We start from the raw sequence: 20,056 nt of genomic DNA, 5'->3' as shown, positions 1-20,056 counted from the left end.
TTGAGAACATCAGCCAGTAACGCTATTTTAAAGTAGTGAAAAATGCATTTCTAGGAAAACATACATATTTTACTTTTATAATGCAAGCATTTCTATTTGTGACCCTGGAGCACAAAAGCAGTCTTAAGTCGCTGGGGTATATTTGTAGCAATAGCCAAAAATACATTGTATGAAAAATTATTGATTTTTCTTTAATGCTACATTAGGATATTAAGTAAAGATCATGTTCCATGAAGATATTTTGTAAATTTCCTACTGTAAATATATAAAAAATGTATCATCATCAGTAATATGCGTTGCTAAGAACTTCATTTGGACAACTTTAAAGGCGATTTTCTCAATATTTAGATTTTTTTGTACCCTCAAATTCCAGATTTTCAAATAGTTGTATCTCGGCCAAATATTGTCCTATCATAACAAACCATACATCAATGGAAAGCTTATTTATTCAGCTTTCAGATGATGTATAAATCTCAATTTCAAAAAATTGACTGGTTTTGTGCTCCAGGGTCCCATTTTGTCAAACAGCACATCCTTACAGCAAGAGAGAGATCCAGTGTTTTACTCACAGAGCAGCAGCAGCAGTCCCAGCAGCATCAGAAGAACACCAGATGCTCCAAACGTAGAGACGGTTTTTCTGGGCAGGCAAACTTTAGAAGCGTCACACGTGCAGACGTTTACCTGAAGCTCCTGAGCAGCGCAGATCTTCCCCTGCTGGTCCCACACGTCCACAAACACATGGTACACGCCGGGCCACAGTGTTTTTTGAGATCTGAATATCGCTGTAGTGTCTGAAAATATAACGTTAAAGAAGATGACATGATGCATGATGCATGACCGGTTCGGACCTTTCAATGTCGATGTGTCTCAAGTTCTCCAATTGTCTGGATCAGATGTTAGTAAAAGAAAAGACGCATTAAAGTGCAGCATTAAGTCATGCAAAATGCATTAAAAGGGCATTCTTATGCATCCCGGACACTTCCACCAATATTTATGGATGCACAAGGATGAAGCCAGTTACTTATTCACTAGTCTAACATGCTCCTTGTGCTTTTGTTTTGTTATGTGGACTTTTAGTTTGTAGTCTGTTCATTTCCTGTTTCCCTTTTTTTAGTGCTTGATTGTTTCCAGGTGGGTCTAGTTAGTCTATTAAGCTTTTTTAAATGTTGTAACATATCCACCTTATTTTTTCCCGTGCGACCTTTTGTACATTTAATATGTCTGGCTTCCGGTCTCATCCGCTTCCAGTTATTCTTAGCTGTACAAAACAGCTTGTTTTTGTTGCTTGATATTGCAAACTGGTGTGTCTTACCATATTATTTTAACGTATTGTCTTAAACACAGTTTTACCGTTTATTGCACTTTGTTATTCTTCTCGTTATTTCCCTACAAAGGCTAATGAATCAGAAGTCTCGCACATTCACAGAAAACAGCTTACTTCTGCATTGAAAAATATGGGACAATGTAGATATATGAGTCAAGCCCTTATGCACCATATGCTGATGTCAATGCATTTCTCAGTTATTCTCTAATATCTCATGGCCATGACATAATATCACATCCCCATGAGGTTATATATCTTGGCTTCATCGATCTATGCCATGCCCACAAGTTAATATGAAAGTTAATATGATGTAGCCACAAGAAGTTACAATTAATTACCGTTGAGAGGTTCGATGCTCCATGACTCCTTTGTGCTTATGGTGTCCACTTTGAAACCAAAGGGTGCTCCATTGGGGAACTGATCTTTGTCCAGATATTGCAAACTGGTGTGTCTTACCATATTATTTTAACGTATTGTCTTAAACACAGTTTTACCGTTTATTGCACTTTGTTATTCTTCTCGTTATTTCCCTACAAAGGCTAATGAATCAGAAGTCTCGCACATTCACAGAAAACAGCTTACTTCTGCATTGAAAAATATGGGACAATGTAGATATATGAGTCAAGCCCTTATGCACCATATGCTGATGTCAATGCATTTCTCAGTTATTCTCTAATATCTCATGGCCATGACATAATATCACATCCCCATGAGGTTATATATCTTGGCTTCATCGATCTATGCCATGCCCACAAGTTAATATGATGTAGCCACAAGAAGTTACAATTAATTACCGTTGAGAGGTTCGATGCTCCATGATTCCTTTGTGCTTATGGTGTCCACTTTGAAACCAAAGGGTGCTCCATTGGGGAACTGATCTTTGTCCACAGCCGTGACATAAACCACGTGATCCTCATAGCACAGCGTTTGAGACTGACGGCTCAGCACAGGACAGTGGTCATTAAAGTCCTTTACTTGAATGGCAATGGTTCCTGTTGCAGTTTTAGACGGAGCATCTGTAACAGAAGTGAGATATTCCTCCCTCAACTTTAAATCCAATTGCAATTCATAAAACTATATATTTTGAAACTCTTTTGGTTTTTTTGAAGTGGTTATAATAATAAACTTTGCAAATTCTAATCATCAGTGCTGGGTAGATTACTCCGTTACTGATAACAATTTACATGATGAAAACTGTAGTTAGTAACATAATCTGGATTACACCTATGTAGTCTAACTACTTTTTTTGAGTACTTTTAGATTACTTTTGAGCTAACTCATTTACACAGACTTTAATCTGATTATTGTGTACCAAGTTGATAAAAAAAAGAGAGAAATAAAATATATTTAATTTTTTTGTTATGAATATCATTTCCTAGATTGGGGTTCTTGAAAAAAAAAAAAAACTGTAGGGCGTTCACGAAAAGCTAATAATTAATGAAAGCGTAAAAATGTCAAAAGCTTAGGAATCCCTACATTACATTAACAAACATTATTAAACATGAAAACATGATAGTACATGCCCAAAGTCTTCCAGGTTTTAAATATTTTTGTCCAGACTTCCGATATTAATAATTAGTGAAGATATGATGAAGACAATGTATTTCACAGCTATGCATTGGCAGTGTTTAGTAACTCGCATAAATATTAGTCTCGTGTATATAAGAGATAGATTCATTCAGAAAGGAAAATTTAAAAGAAAAGAGAACTGGGGTGAAACAATAAATTATGAATAATTTACAGCCATTGTGTGAATACTATGTAATCCATAAAACAGTAACTGTAATCTATGAGCATTTTAAAATGTAATGTAATCTAATTAGAAGTACTTAATTTTTGGAAACTGATTATGTAATCCAGATTACATGTACTCAGTTACTACAGCACTGCATATCATAAAATGTAGGGTCACTTACCGTTAGTGATGCAGATTATCTGAGCGTAATATGTGCCATTGACCAGAATCTTGGACTCATAATCTGGTATTTTATTGAGTCTTATATCAGCCGTCCTCTCATCTATAATCAGCCAGTTGTCAACGTCTTGTCCTTTTGCATACCTAAAATAAATGATTATTTTATTACAAGATCTGATCGAAAACGCATTCTTGTGTAATGTTTGAACAGTTTCTGTAGTCTCACCTGACGTTATGAGCAGTTAATAGCGTGTCGCTGTCTATTGCTGCGTAATTTGTTATAACTTTATTTAAAGTAGTGCTGGAGCTTTCTTCAGAGATGGTGATGACTTTGACGGCGGGTTTGAAGCGAGGGCCCTCAGGCTGGTTGATCACACTGACGTGGACGGTGTACGTCTTGCTCTCTGTTACGACTACTGAAGGGTGATACTCTGCCTTGTTAGCGACAGACACCTGCATGCTGATTTCCTTCAGCTCTTCATAGTCCAGCTCCTTTAAAGATAAACAAAGGGTGAAACGCAGGAATGTAGGAGACTTCCTGCTGAACAACACACACACACACACACACACACACACACACACATTTATTCCTGCTCCCTGAGGTCCATTTATAATGATGTTTACATCAAAAGTAGTCATAATTTAGAAATAAATGGTCATTTCCTACCCTGTTTTGGACTTTTTGTTTTCAACACTCTATTTAAAGGGGCGTGTTTCTTTTAATCCTTAAATATAAATGCCCACTGCTATGATTGAGTAACATCTTTGCTTATGAAATAATTATATTATACACTGAACTGAGATTATTTCTGAGACTGATTAATTGTCATATAATAATTTAAAAAATACGACACGTTTCGTGTCCGGGTCATTATGGAGTACCATTAGGTGTCAAAATACTTTTTGTAAAATTATCTATGGAGTTAGGTTAGTGTCAAAAACTTTTGTAAAATATATTTAGGCCAGGGCTGTCCAAACTCGGTCCTGGAGGGCCGGTGTCCTGCAGAGTTTAGCTCCAACTTGCCTCAACACACCTGACTGGAAGTTTCTATGCCTAGTAAGAGCTTGATTAGCTGGTTCAGGTGTGTTTAATTAGGGTTGGAGCTAAACTCTGCAGGACACCAGCCCTCCAGGACCGAGTTTGGACAGCCCTGATTTAGGCTTTTCCCCATATCTCTCACACTTCTAGGACTAAATTTTGTTGATTTACATGAATATGTACATCTTGACGATCCATTGCAGCATGACAAACTAATCACTTTTTTCATCTGAAACTGAAAGTTTATGCAAGTAAAATGAATTTGTCTAGCCTTCAGTTTTTTTGTGTGTGTGGTTTATGTGTAACATGGTAACTTTCAAAACTTTTATTTTTTTCACATTCACTCATTAATGAGAAGTTGTTGATAAGATACAAAATGGTTTTAGATGGAAAAATATTAAGCTATGAATGTTTTATAAAATAACAATTCTTGGGGTCCAAGTGAGCCCGGAATGAGAAAATAATACACAGATTTTGAGTACATTATGAGGGTTAAGTATGTTTATTTTGGTTGCTTTGGCATGGTTTTAAAACGTGCAAACAACAAAGATTGAAAATGTCAGTGAAAACTTGCACTAATTGGTCTATGAATTCTCCGAACACCAGGGTTGGAAATTAACGGGGCTTGCGGCAAAAAAGCCACCAATATAAACACAAATGCTCATCAAATTGAAGATAAAGGGGCAAAAATTGCCCCTGCAATTACGGCTGTCGCAATTAAAAAGAAATGTGAAAATGAATGAAAAATGTCTATTCGCGGAATTACATTTTGATTCGCTCACACTGCATCAGATTGCTTTTTACATTCAGATTGTTTTTTTTGTTGTTGAGCCTTATAGCCAATCACATGCGTTTCCATTTAACTTAGGAATGCGATGGCCAATCAGAGATGCTTAGATTAGTCAGCGCTGAAAACTTCGGAGCTGTTGTTGAGTGTGCGCGCTCACTGTTTGTGAATTCCTTCATCATAAACAACACAGTGCAGACACGATGTAAATACAAGATTCATTTCGTAGCTTCAGCGATTATAACGGGAGATTTTGCATAACTTGCACTAGACTAGACTAATGTCATGAACCGACATGTTTGTGAAGCCAGAGCTAGAATATATGACGAGCCATTTCCCCAAAACGCAGACATAAAACACAAAAAAGTTTTATATGTACTCTATTTATCGGCATTAATAATCATTATTACAATATCAAGAGCAATCAATTTTTGCCTCTTAATGGAAAAGTTAATTTCTGACCCTGCTGAACACACATGGCCCAGAATGCCATTTGGACCTGCAGACAGTGTATTTAAAGGGACAGTTCACCCAAAAATGAAAATCCTGTCATCATTTACTCACCCTTGATTGGAAAAAAAAATACTAGAAGTCAATGGCTACCGTCAACTGTTTGGTTACTAACATTCTTCAAAATATCTTCTTTTGTGTTCAACAAACTCATAGGGTTTGAAACAAGTGGAGGGCGAGAACATTTTCATTTTTGGGTGAACTATCCCTTTAACTCCTGTGAAGGCGATGTTGTTTCCCTCGAACGAACACAGACAATATTAAGTTGAGCCTCAGGGTAGTGTTTTCTGCTTGGTCAGATACCCGTAGAGTTTCAGTGCCTGGTACACAGCTGGGATAAGGACGGCTGTGAATTCCCTCGCTAGGCAGAATAGTTAACACAGTAGCATTAGATATTCCAGATCAGGGGAGCAAAACGACATGACAGAATGTGCACAATATGCATGGAGAACCACAGCAGGTTCCTCCACAAGTTTCTCTGAAGCGGATTTATTTATTTTGTGCTGGAACAAGACCAGCGTCCTTAGCTTGCAGAGATTGTTGTCCAGTGATTGAACGTTTGCCAGCAGAGTATTTGGCCCCATAAGCATATTTCAAGACTTGCACAAGCTGAGTAACTGGCATTGAGAAAAGGCAATGCTAACAGAGTTAACTATGCATGTATTATAAACCCTCTTCATCTAATGTTAGAAAACAGCAGCTAAAGTTAATTTTCAACAATATCCCTGACCATTTCAGTCTGATATTAACAATCTGAGCATCCCATTTGTAAATGGGTTCAGGTGTGAATTGCAGACAATAAATCAGATATTAAATTAAAAGAGATGTATAATAGTTTCTACACACATGCAATAACAAAAATCAACAATGGTCTCTTCACATAAGATAATAGATCTTTTACTCTTTTCCCTTGAACTGTTGAACTGACTCGAGCTGAATAATGAACAGCGTTGTTGACTTTTGTAGAGCTGCTTACTGCTGAATTGAACTTGTTTCAAATTGATGAAGTTCACACTGCTATTGTTCTGAACTGAACCAACACTGAACTGACTTGAGCTAAATAATGACACTACTCTTTCTGAGCTGCTTTACAGCAGAATCTGAACTGTCTCCGTAACTTAAGTTTTCATTTAAAATGCACTAAAATGCACCCTTTAGGTCTAAATAAAGTACAAAAGTGTATCTTTTGAAAAGGTACAGCCCCAGATTCACAATATTTATAACATTGATTTGAAATGAACATAAAACCTAATTTCAGGCCATTCCTGAAACACATTTCTCTTACTTTAACTCAGTGTAGTCTTAATCACATACGTTCAAATGAGAAATAACAAGATGATAATCAACAAAATAAAAAAAAAGAAATGAGAACTAATGAGAAAACACATAGAGAGCAAACAAAAGGAAGGATTTAATGTGGATAAATTAATGGTTAACTCGACAAGAGTGTGGAAAATAATCCACAACTGAAGTATGTGTTACCAAATTAAAAGTCAAAAGTTGTAAATGGGGAAAAAAATCGAAATATTTGATTGAGTTCCAACATATCTATTTTCATTTTCCCTGTTTCAGATGTACTTTAGTTAACTAAAAAAAAATAATAATAAAATTGTATATAAAAAAAAATATCATTACTTGAAATGAATATTAACTGAAATAAAATAAAATATAAAAAACTTTTTTTTTCAGCTAGTTTCCAAGGCAACATTTCTCGTTTTTGTTTAGTTTGATGCAAACCGAAATAAAAAAATGAATAAAAGCTATACAGACATTTAAAAACAACAAACATATTTAACACAACAAAATTACTAAAACTTTAACTAAAGTTAACATGAAAACAGAATATATAAAAATAAATTATTTTTAAAATATTAACAAAAGCATCATATTATCTCAATGATACTAAAATAACACTTTTTACTCTCTCTTCTTCTGACACAGTGTAAATCGCGTGTGTTGTTAGGAAAACATCTTTCTGCTATGAACACACTGCACATCTCAGTGCAGCTGTTTGTTTTACATCTGTCAGAATGTAATGCAGGTTTTGCAAAGATGCTGTTGAAGGATATTGCAGTCAGGCTTTTGAAGGTTTTTGAAAGATGGTGCAGCTAAAACTATAGTCAGCCTGACAGCAGGTGTGCAAGAGAAAACAAAGCACTGTTTGTAAAGGCAAAAGACTGGTCAGTCTACCTTATTGAGAATCAGGATGCCTTCGTTGGTCTTGTTGTCTGCGATTATGGAGAAATAACCGGCTTCGTTTCCTGACACGATTGTAAAGACAGCCAGCCAGTTTTCAGTATAGATCAGATCCTCGTCCGTCACTTCAATTCTCACCACTTCCACGTTTCGAGTGTTTTCCTCCACACTGCACTCGTACTAAAACCAAACAAAGTGATAAACTTAAATTACAAAACATTTCATATCCATTAAATGTGTAATATCAAATATAATGCACGTGTTTTACAAATATGTGCATAGAAACAACTCATGATAAACTAAAAAATGCATATTATTTTTAAGCCTTTTGGTATTTTTTGGTATAATAAAATCTTACAAAGTTTTTCTCCAAAGTAGGGATGTTGTCATTGACATCAAGAATCTTGATGACAGCTGTCCCTGTTCCTGTATTTCCGTTCGCAGCTCCGTTCATATCAGTCCCTTTAATAATCAACGTGTATGTGTCTTGTTTCTGTGATGAGAAAAGCACAAACATCAGTCACAGGTGCAAGTAAATGTGCAATGCAATTAGGATTGGTAACACTTTAGTTTAGAGACCAGTTCTCACTCAGTTGCTTATTACTAGCATATTACTAGCATATTGGCTGTTTATTAGTACTTATAAAACACATATTAATGCTTTATTCTGCATGATCATATTTTAGATCTGTAACACTACCCAATGCCTAAACTTGACAACTACCTTACTATTAATATGTAGCAAATTAGGAGTTTATTGAGGCAAAAGTTGTAGTTAGTAATAGTGAGACCTTATAATAAAGTGTGACACATTAATCGTTATTAAACAATAACCTATAAAACATCGTGCAACATCAATTATGTTTCTGTAAAAACTATATTTGCATTTCCTGGGAAAAAAAATGCTTGCAATGCATCAATCAATCAATCAATCTGTGGTAGAAGAAATCAATATTTGGAATGTCAGTAAACGGGAAATTTTCAATCTTTAATCTTAAATTTCTTCATGCATAAATTTGATTTAAAAAAATAATAGGGCTGAAATTAACTACAAAACAAAATTTGAAATGAGTCTGTACATTAAGCGATTCAAACTAAATTAATTACAAATTGCAAGTGCAGCAACAATTCAAACGTGAATTTAATTTGACTCGATGTCAGCGACTGCATACCTCTCTGTCGAGCGTGTTGTGCATGACGTGTATCCCACCGGTCTCTCGATTAATGTAGAACATGTTATCAGGATGCTGTTCAGCAATGCTGTAGGCGATTTTTGTATGCAGAGTTCCTTGCTGATCTGCATCTGTTGCTGTGATGGTCTTTGCAAACGTGTCTGAAAAATCAAGGACAACACAGTAGCACAAACATACAATTCACTACATTTCACAATTCACAGCTAAAATGAACATTAGCGGCAGTAAACCACTAATAACATTTATGCCTTTTCACATAAATTATGATAACGGGACGGCTTATTATTGGCTTATTTTTGCACAGTGCTATGTTTGGACCTCAAAACACTTTTACCTTAGTGCGTGGATTTTAATACACGTTTACATCGCATAAACAGCTCCATTTGTCTGTATTAATCTTGCTCTTCTTGTTCACCTGGTACAGCATTGCACTTGTGATGTGGAACGTTCAGGTCCGAGTCACAATAAAAGAGCTCAAAGACTTGTCAAAGCAAGCTAAAGTGGCATGTTTGCTTTAGCAAAGTGTTTTTATCTCGTTTGTTTTTATTAATGTTATAGGTTTAGTGTAGGTGTGTTATTTTCAGATGCAACAGAGCATTAACCTTTTAGCGCCACTCCCCCAACATTTCATCTTCCAAAGTGCCACATACAACAACCAACAAAATCGTTGCTACATTAGTTTCATCTGTTTCAGATAAAACTGAACACGCTTTTAGCACCACTGACTAGACACTAGACGAAACACACAATTTAATATCAGTTTGCAGAAATGTCACAACAAGTTTTGATGGAAGCAAAACTGTTTCCAACATTGATAATAAATCAGATTCAGCATATTAGAATGATTTCTGAAGGATCATGTGACACTGAAGACTGGAGTAATGATGATGAAAATTCAGCTTTGCATCACAGGTATAAATTATATTTGAAAGTATTTTAAAACAGGAAACCATTATTTTAAATGGTAATAATATTTTACAATATTACTGTTTTTTTTCTGTATTTTTGGTCAAATAAATGCAGCCTTAATGAACAGAAGATACTTTTTTAAAAACATTAAAAATCTTACTGATCCCAAACTTTTGAACAGCAGTGTAGAATGTGACTAGTTTTCATGCATGTCAGGTCACATACTTTATAGATTATCCTGTCTCTTTGATTTTTGAGTCTAGATTTATACATACACATTGCCCCATGAAAACCATGTCCAGTGAAAAAGTGCAGTGGACAAATTTACACTTTATTAAAAGTGCCCCACATATTCTACGGGTGAAAAGGCCACTGCACACTTTTAAGAACCCTCTAAAATTGTGACTGACAAAACATCTATTATAACGTAACAAAATAATTATAATTGATATTTATATATAATTATAATGTCTTGTATAAACAGGCTAATCATTTTCCAATAGGGTTGACAGGAGAATTTTAAGTGTATAAGTGTGTGTACATGTTTGGCTGCAGTAGCCGTGGGGATTTCTTCAGATGAAATATTTACACGAGTAGGTTTAGACAAATGAACCTACAGTATTGTATTTACATTACATTTAGTCATTTAGCAGACGCTTTTATACAAAGCGATTTACAAATGAGGACAATGGAAGCAATCAAAATCAACAAGAGAGCAATGATATGCAAGTGCTATAACAAGTCTCAGTTAACTTAACGCAGTACATGTAGCAATGTTTTTTTATTATTATTATATAATAAAAAGAAAACAGATAGAATAGAAAAATAACTATATTTTCTGCACAATTTTTTCAAGATAAATTAAAAAATGTTTTTTTCATAATTCACAATTTATTTATACAGTACAACAGTAAAAACTGTGAGGAAAAAATAAATGTCACATTTGTTTAGAGCATTTTGTATAACTACAAGTCAAGCTGCAATACCAAACAGGACCACACGGACAAGCCAACAGACCGCCTTAACCTGACTGTATATAAATATAAACGGATCCATTCAGAATTATTAAACAGAGCAAAACACAAATTTAAAAAGCAAATAAACACATTCTAAAGTTGGCAGCTCATCATCACCAGTGAACAGTTCCTCTGTCAGAGTGAGTGTTGATGCCCATATAAACATCACTGACCATCGCAAACTCCTATAAAAACAGGCTTCTTCAGCGAGTGTCCATTATAAAACACCTGCCAGACATGCGACCACACTGAAATGTGCGAGAGGTTTAGATAAAAGGGTTTGAGTTACATCAAACAGTCACGTTCCATCTCTGCGCATCTCTCAGAAACCAAACCAGCTCTAGCCTAATAATCACGACTGCTTGATATTTAAATGTTTTAAACTTTGTATGATTGTCACGATCTGTGCTAGGAGGAGCGAGGAACAAGGAGACGTGGAGTACATAAACAGTCTTTAATTCTGGGAATGACAGGGGAATTTCACAACATCCAACAAGTAGAACCAACAAAGGAAGACTACACAGACTGGGGCTAATAAACACAGGGCAGTCAGGGGAACACAGGTGCATGGAATCAATTAAATTAACACAGGACGGAGAGCCGATGAGCCAGGGCGACGGGGAGGATCCAGAGGTCCTAGGCGGAGCAGATGGCGCCGGCAAAGATGTGGATCCAGGACGCCGCGGTGGAGCCGGAGCGACCGAGGACTGAGGAGGAGCCGAGGGGATGAAGCAGCCTGATGGAGCCGGAGGGATGGCGGGACGATGTGAAGCCACAGGAGTGGAGTCCCGAGGCACAGGATGGTCGACGCCAGACCAAGGTGGAGCCGAAGGGACGAGGGAGCCCGGCGGAGCTAGTGGACTGCCGGGCCACGGCGGAGAGGAGGGAGCTAGGAGCCATGGTGGAGCCGACGGGTCAACGGGCCAATGCGGAGTCTGGGGCTTAGAGGCTGGAGGCGGAGTCAAGGGAAACTCCAGCTACGGCGACGCTGGAGGATGGCAGTCCTGCGGAGCTCGCACCGCATAGATGGTGGGCTGAGGGCAAGCAGAGGGGCCTCCATTCATGAGCCTCCAGGCATTCGGGGCTAAACTCTGGATCAGGAGCCCCCTCTAGGCTGAACCCGGGAACAGGATTGCGCTCTGGAGGAGCGGACACTTGAGGGCGCTTTCTAGGAGCGGGCACCGGAGGTGCTCTGAACTGGATTCGGGGGCTGGAGCCCTCTCCTCTTTGTTTTGACACACACGCCGCGCAATACTCAGCTCACCCTCAGCCGCGGTGCACGATTTATTAATTCGTTCCCTCGATTTACTAGATTGTGCGCAGGATTTAATAATTCGTTCCCTCGTTTTAAGTAAATCGTGCGCACGATTTATTAATTAATTCCCTTGATTTACTAGATCGTGCACACGATTTAATAGGCTAATTCTTTCCCTCGTTTTAAATAAATCGTGCGCTCGATATAATAATTTGTGCCCTCGTTCTAGGTAAGACCTCCAATTCTTAGTATGCGATGTAGATGCCTCTCACTTAAAATGATTCCATGCAACGCTGCAAGGCTTTTGAGAATGTCTCTATAACTCATTCCCAACTCAAAATGACATAACATATAGCAGCAACATGTTTATGAGAATGCGTACGCGGACAGGAAGTACAACTAATAATTATTTCGTGCACACGATTTACCTAGAACGAGGGCACGAATTACTATATCGAGCGCATGATTTACTTAAAATGAGGGAACGAATTAATAAATCGTGCCCACGATTTTTTTTTTCTTGCATGTCATGTGCGGGGCTCCATAGAAAAGAAAGAAAGAAAATAATAATAAAATAAAATAAATCTATAAAATAAAATAAAATAAATAAATGTAAAATAAAATCAATTAATTAGAGATGCTTTTGAAAAAAACTGAATGAAACAATTAAAATGGAATCCAAAAAATTCATGGAAAACACAGAATTTGGTAAAAAAATAAAACTGAATTTGAGAAAAAAATTCAACGTATTTTGTAAGGCCTTAAAAAAGTATTTTTTTGTTAAACTATTAATAAATTGCTGTTATATTGTGTAAGTTTCATGATTTTAATTAATTAGACATGATTTATGATTCATATTTTTTATTTAACCATTAAAACAGAGTCTAGAAAAAAAAATGGAATCCAGAAAAATTTCAACAGAAGAAAAAAAACGGAATTTGGAAAAAATTCATAGGGCCCTATACTGACTAATTCGTTAATCATAGTTTTATGTTTACTGTATGTGTTTGTGAAAATGAGTTTGTATATTTGTTACCTTTGCTTTGTCAATGTTAAGATACTTTTTATATGTCAATAAAAGTACTGCAGGCTTTCTCCAGGTCTTTATCAGTTTATTAAAATTATGCAAAACAAATGTTTACTTTCACGAGCCTTCACGTATTTGTGAGCTTGCAGACATAGTTACAGGCTTCCGTACGTCGAGCGCCCGCAACGTCTTCCAGGATTTCTAATGGTTCGATTCTCTCAAGTCTGCATCTGATGCATCCTTGATATCAAGATATCAAGAACACATCCGGGACTTTCATGCATCTTCTGTATACTTGTGTTCTTGTTCTTGAGTGTCGCTAAAAAGTTAATGCTCTATCATGTTGGAAAATAACAAACCTCCAACACCAAACCCAAATGTAAACCTACTGTGTTTTGCATAGTTTCAGTGCTTCATCTCTCAAGCGCAACACTGTATCACGTCAGCTACTGAGCAAACTTACTGCGTTTGAAAGCCCATCCATATGAAGCTGTATATGTGACGCTAACATTCAAAAGTATCAGTTTTCAAATCTGGCAGCATGTTAAAATTGTTCAGAAGTCAAAACATAATATTATATGAAAATAAGGCTTTCTTAATCGAAACTCTGGCCCTGTAAATCACACTTTGTGTGAAAAGGAATAAAAGTTGTCAGAGTTTTACTGCCTCTAGTGTTCATTTCAACTGGAAACTGCAGCGATTCATACATATAGATCTGTTTTTTGAGTTTTGCAGAAATGTAGGTAGAGGCACGTATTTCCAATGAGCCTGGGTAGCTTAGCCACTACTAATAAAATGCAATTGTTAATTTAGTAAGTTAATTCAGCTAACACTACAAACACTTTGAACAATGAAAATGACTGAGCCGATTTCCTGATTGTCTCAAGCATCATGTATGACTGCAGTACCTCTTGCGCTCCGCTCGTAAACAGCTCCGGTTGTCAGGTTAAACACAGGAGCATTATCGTTCTCATCCTCCACCACGATTCTCAAATCAATATCTTTCTCAGCATGACTGCCATTCAGAAACCTGGCCACCCCTCGAAGCTGGAATGCAGGAAAATCACCAAACATTTCACAAATTACATAGAAGTTTAATTCAATGGGAACTTCTTTGATTTTTTTAAGAAATCCTCAATGACAAAATACAGTACATAACTGGAAAAATAGTCTGCAGGTGCATTTTGAAATGCTTTAACTAATCATCTTGTAATGCATGTCATTCCAGTTCTGAGTATGAATTATCATATGCAGTAAAAGACAACAATATACAAGCACTGTAAAAGGTTTTGCCACAGACTGCTTCTCTCCTGTATGATTTCACACGAGTCTCTTCAGACCTTAGAACTCTACATGAATTATGAGCTTCTAGAACTTCTGACCTCCTAACTGAACTCCTTCCCACAAGTTGAACATAAAAACCATATAAATAACAAAAATATATAGCACATGTTTTTTTTCTTAGACTTGTTAAGTGCAAGCAATACGTGCAACCATAATCAAAGTACTCTCTCAATATTCAACAGACCAGGTATTTCTTAAAGCATGATACAGAGCTAATAGACGGTAACAACTACACACAGCCCAGCCAAAGATAGGTTTGATATTGGGAGATCAGGAAGCCGCTCTCAAAATGTGGTGCTCAGCGTGCATTCTACAAGAAAAGACATTTGTCAGCATAGATATGTCTATACATATCTATGTTTGTCAGATGCTTAGCTCTGTTGCGCAACGAGCAGAGCAGACGCTTTCAGTTTAGAATTGAAGCGACCGTTGTCCAACTTAATTTTTAAAAAATTTTTATTTCTATTAAAAAGCATAACGACAGTGGAGGCGGTAATGTAAACACAGCGGTGGCATCTTCTCATGCTAATTTCACCGTCACACTCGTAATGGTGATATCGCGAGACAACTCGACGAGAAAATCGTCACATTGTAATATCGCAAGATCTCGTGGCATGAGCTCTCGTCACACCCCTACTGTTAAATACATAATAATGTTTATTTAAGTTGGCAAATTGGATATATTCACACCATTAACTTTTTTATGTCACCAGTCATTTCAGTAGAAATTCTCAGTCACAGCATAGATTTAAATATGTATTAGGCTATTTAATCTGTATTTTATGACATTCATATTTGCCCTCCCTTACCCTTTCATTCTTCTCTCATAACCCTTCATTTTCTCCTTGTCCTGTTTTCTAAAAAAGTTCATGAAACACACGTTCAGCTAAACACAAATGAGATATGATAAGTATTCCTGATAAGAGAGAATAAGCAAATATCATGAAACCCTGCCTTTTCATATAACCATGTGAGAAATCCTCTGTACGACTCAGGAGATGCTGGTTTTCGGCTCGGTCTAAGCATGTGAACTCTGATCAACAAGCACAAACTCTCTCTATCCATTCATGTTAGCTTGCTACACTCTTTTTAAAGAATACGTTATTTGATGTCTAGTGATGGTCATGTTCATGCAAGCCTGATCTGTGCAGATGATAAGCAAATCAACCGTCATTTTCCTCACAGCTTACGAAACATTCTGGCTAAAACCACAATTTATCATTGCATCAGTGTCTCAGCAATGGATGCTCTGCAGTGAATGGGTGCCGTCAGAACGAGAGTCCAAACAGCTGATAAAAACATCACAATAATCCACAAGTAATCCACACCACTCCAGTCCATCAGTTAACATCTGGATTCTGGAACCATTGCTTCCGGCTAAAATACAAGTCCATAATAACACTCCCTCAAGTGAAAAATCATCTGGTCTGAATCAGGAGAGAAATCTGCACAGATCAAGCACTGTTCACAAGCCAAAACAGCTCTAAACAAATATGTGGCTGGATTTTGATGTGAGAGACGACAGTAGATGGACTTTTTCACCGGAGAAGGTGTTATTATGGATTTGTATTTTAGCCGGAAGCAGCGGTTTGCCGTTAAAACGCCTTAATGCTGGATTTGTGTGGCTGAAACACACAGCTTTTGTCTTCTCCAGATGTTAACTGATGGACTGGAGTGCTGTGGATTACTTGTGGATTATTGTGATGTTTTTATCAGATGTTTGGACTCTCATTCTGACGGCACCCATTCACTGCAGAGCATCCATCGCTGAGACACTGATGCAGTGCTACATTTCTCCAAACCTGATGAAGAAACAAACTCATCTACATCTAGGATGGCCTACATTTTCATTTTTGGGTGAACTATTCCTTTAACACATGCCATGTGGGTTGAGTTGATTCTAAATGTGAAAAAAATTTAAGTTCAAACTTATTAACAAATCATGATTTCTCAATCAAAACAAATGCATACACACCCTCTCAATGACATTGCCTCTCTTTATGCATATGCTATGGCTAATAAAATACAAATTATGGGATTTTAGTATGAGCTGCACTGCATTTAGTGATCTAGTCATTCAGGCAGGGAAGGACAGACACCCATGCAATAAATGTTAATAATCGTGTGTAAAAGATGAAAGGGCTGCTCACATAATAAACGGGAGTTTTCTCTCTGTCTAACACTCCGTGGATCTTGACCAAGCCGGTCTCACTATCAACAGTGAACAAGTTGACAGGCGGCTGATCAGCACCTGATCCAGTCAGTGAATACTGTATACTCGTCCTGGTCTCCTCATCTGAACGGATCTGAAAACAAATCCATTTCACACTTTAATGGGGTTTAAAAAGAAGCATCTGTTAAATGAAAATGGCACTTTTTTTTTTTTTTTTTACCATGCAGTGATACATAACTAGAGTTTATTCATCCTAATCCTTGTAATTGATCATTCATGGCAGAACAGTGGGAAAAGTGCTAATCATTTTTTTTTATTCTGGAGAGATCTTACAAATTACCTACTTATTTCCCGTTGCTCTATTTAATTTACAATGCAACTGTTCATCAAAACATCACTAATGTTTGGAAAGCTACTGTTCTGTATTAAAAAAAATGAAAACAAAGTATTTTTCCCCAAGAAACACTGCAGAGAACTAAAAAAATAAAAATTAGTGAGTAATTAATCGCGATTAATCGCATACAAAATACAAGTTTTTGTTTGCATAATATATGTGTGTACTGTGTATATTTATTATGTATATATACATGCATGCATATATTTTGAAAATATTTACATGTATATATTTATATAATTTATATTATAAATAAATATATTTAATATATATACATAAAATATTTTTCTGAAATATATACATGCATGTGTGTGTATTTATATGTACATAAATACACACACATATATTATGTAAACAAAAACTTTTATTTTGGATGCAATTAATCGCGATTAATCGTTTGACAGCACTAATAAAAATACAAATAATGAAGATCTTACTTTGGCTATGTAATCCCGATTTATATAATTGACATTTTCCTTTAGTTTGTGTGGTGGGATTATCCATTCTCTCTTCTGTCTGATTTTCTTCTGTTGTCCTTCAGATGCTGAAGTGTTCAGGATCTACACAAACACACAAACACAAGTGTCTGTTTCACCTAATAATGTGAGAAACTAAACTGGAGAGCAGTAAAACAGGTGTAAGAATCGATCCAAAATACACACAATTAAATAATACTTTTAAAAAAAATGTCATAATACATCTGTACACCTGTACATACAAATTGTGTCTATTTTACACATTATGTGTATTTTACTCACATATCTTTATTTTTTATTATCTGTGTGTTGTTGTTGTTTTCTCTGTTTACTGGAAGTTTCTATCACCAAAACAAATTCCTTGTATTTTGATTCTGATGAATTTACAACTCGATTGCATCATGCAAAATAAAAAATATTCTGCGCACAAGATGATATTTACCATAAATCCCGTTTCACATTTCATCTCAAGCATGCTCTCGAAAGTTTCTATTGTCTTCTTGTAAACAAGTATGCTTATTTTTGAAAAATCTTTTTTTTAGAGGCTACACATTGTTTGGGAAGGTGAAAATAAAGCCACCCATGGGGCTGCTGACATTTGAAAGAACCAGGTTTTAAAAAAAAGCAAACCAAGAATAATAGTGTTAATAAAGCTTGTGTTAGTTTTAATAAAAATAATTCTCTGATAAATGCCTTAAGTTGAAGAATCACCGACATACAGTCAACCTTTTGTTTTGACTTCCTCTTAATTCCCACCCACATGCTCTCTTCCTCTGGCAATCTGGTAATGCAATAATTTAACTAATAACATCTATCTCTATGAAAAAAGTCAGTATTAGGTGACATCTAGCCTGTATATACAGTTCTTTAATTAATATCTTCCCATAGTTCATTAATAAAGAATGAGCAGCAGTGCAAAGACACACACACACACACACACACACACACACACAATCCTGGCTGAGAAGATTAAAGGAAAACAGCAGTTTACACACGTAAATCATATTAAATAATTACATTATTCATACACATTCACTGTATTGAACACATGTACACATTCAAAAAAATAAATAAATACTGGGTTGTTTCAAATATGGACTAGGCTAACCCAGCTGTTGGGTTACATTTTTAAATAAAAAAATTTAGCCCAAAAGTTGGATTCGTCCATATTTGACCCAAAGTTGGGTTGAAACAACCCAGCATTTTTAGTGTTCATGAAGAAGTGTTTAGAGAGTGTTTAGGAAAAAATATCAAATGAAAGAAACGAAACTTTGAGGATGCAGACAGAAGAGTTAAGATTATATTCGAGTCAACATGAACACTGGAAACTCTTCAGTCTTTTTGCTCACCGCAAGAATCAGCGCTACGAAGAGTGAAATGCCGCAGATGTTCGCCATAAGCGCCGCCGCTGCTGCCGTTACTCGCGGAACTTAGACGCGGACTGAAGTGCGGTCAGCGGCGGGCGGAGCTTCAGCACAGCGCCGGAGAATGCGGGAGGGAGAGCGTCCTCAGACACACCCTGTCAACACTGATAACACCACAAACCATAGTGCGTCCTCATAATGATTCTAAAGAATAGCATGCTAGAAATATGAAATATTTTATTAGTATTTGAAAAATAAAATGCATTGTCTTGTAATAAATTAGATTTAATTGCTTTACCCAGCTAACAATGAACGTTCTCAGTACTAACGTTCTGGCAAAAAAAACTAAAAACGTTTTTTTGTTTGTTTTTTTTAAATAGAACGTTCATTCAGTTATCTGGCTTTGCTAATGTTTGCTATTATTTAGAATCCTCGGAGAATATTCAAAAGTAGCATTCCCATAATATTTCAAATGGAATGTTCACAGAACTTAAACATTCACAGAACACATTTTTGTTTGCTGGGCATGCAGCATTGATTTTAAATAATTTATAAGACTTTGCAAAATGGACAGATCTTTTAATTTTTACAGTTCGTCGTTGTAGTTATTCATTGCTCTTTGTTGACATTGTTATGCCCTTGGTAACCAAATCACTGACTTTAGACAAACCAATGACTAACTTTAGGCATTAGTGTGAAATGGGGGCTGAGAACTGGACAGAGCCCTTTTCTGCATCAGAAACAGCTAACATGTTTCGTAGCTTGGCAATGTTTCTAAGATGGAAGAATGCTGTTTTTGTAGCATGGGAAATATGATTTTCAAAAGACAAGTTGCTATCTAATATAACACCCAGATTTTTGACTGTAGAGGAAGTAACAGTACACCCGTCTAGTTGCAAATTGTAATACAAGAGATTCTGTGTACTGTTTTTTGGTCCAATAAGTAAGATCTCTGTCTTATCCGAATTTAATTGGAGGAAACTATTGGTCATCCAATCTTTGACATTTTTAACACACTCTGTTAGCTTAGATAATTTAGAAGTTTCATCTGGTCTTGTTGAGATATATAGTTGAGTATCATCAGCATAACAGTGGAAACTAATCCCGTATTTTCTAATAATATTACCAAGGGGC

At 36.3% G+C, this 20,056-nt stretch overlaps 1 protein-coding gene across 1 annotated transcript; it reads right to left on the bottom strand.

Moving 5' to 3' along the window:
* Window positions 1–561: 561 nt before the first annotated feature.
* LOC107708578 (desmoglein-2-like) lies at window positions 562–18,982 on the bottom strand. Its single transcript, XM_016512841.1, has 12 exons — window positions 18,908–18,982; window positions 17,520–17,642; window positions 16,666–16,821; window positions 14,080–14,218; window positions 8,944–9,104; window positions 8,130–8,264; window positions 7,766–7,951; window positions 3,466–3,731; window positions 3,241–3,383; window positions 2,176–2,340; window positions 1,663–1,719; window positions 562–791 (listed from the first exon to the last, which is right to left on the bottom strand). Exons 1-12 carry the CDS (start codon window positions 18,953–18,955, stop codon window positions 562–564), a joined length of 1,809 nt encoding a protein of 602 aa, XP_016368327.1. The 5' UTR covers window positions 18,956–18,982.
* Window positions 18,983–20,056: the final 1,074 nt, after the last annotated feature.

This window comes from Sinocyclocheilus rhinocerous, unplaced genomic scaffold, assembly GCF_001515625.1.
Source record: "Sinocyclocheilus rhinocerous isolate Xijiao unplaced genomic scaffold, SAMN03320098_v1.1 scaffold25, whole genome shotgun sequence".
Taxonomy (NCBI): domain Eukaryota; kingdom Metazoa; phylum Chordata; class Actinopteri; order Cypriniformes; family Cyprinidae; genus Sinocyclocheilus; species Sinocyclocheilus rhinocerous.
Note: the sequence above shows the minus strand (reverse complement) of the source record. Positions and strands in the feature narration are given on the sequence as shown.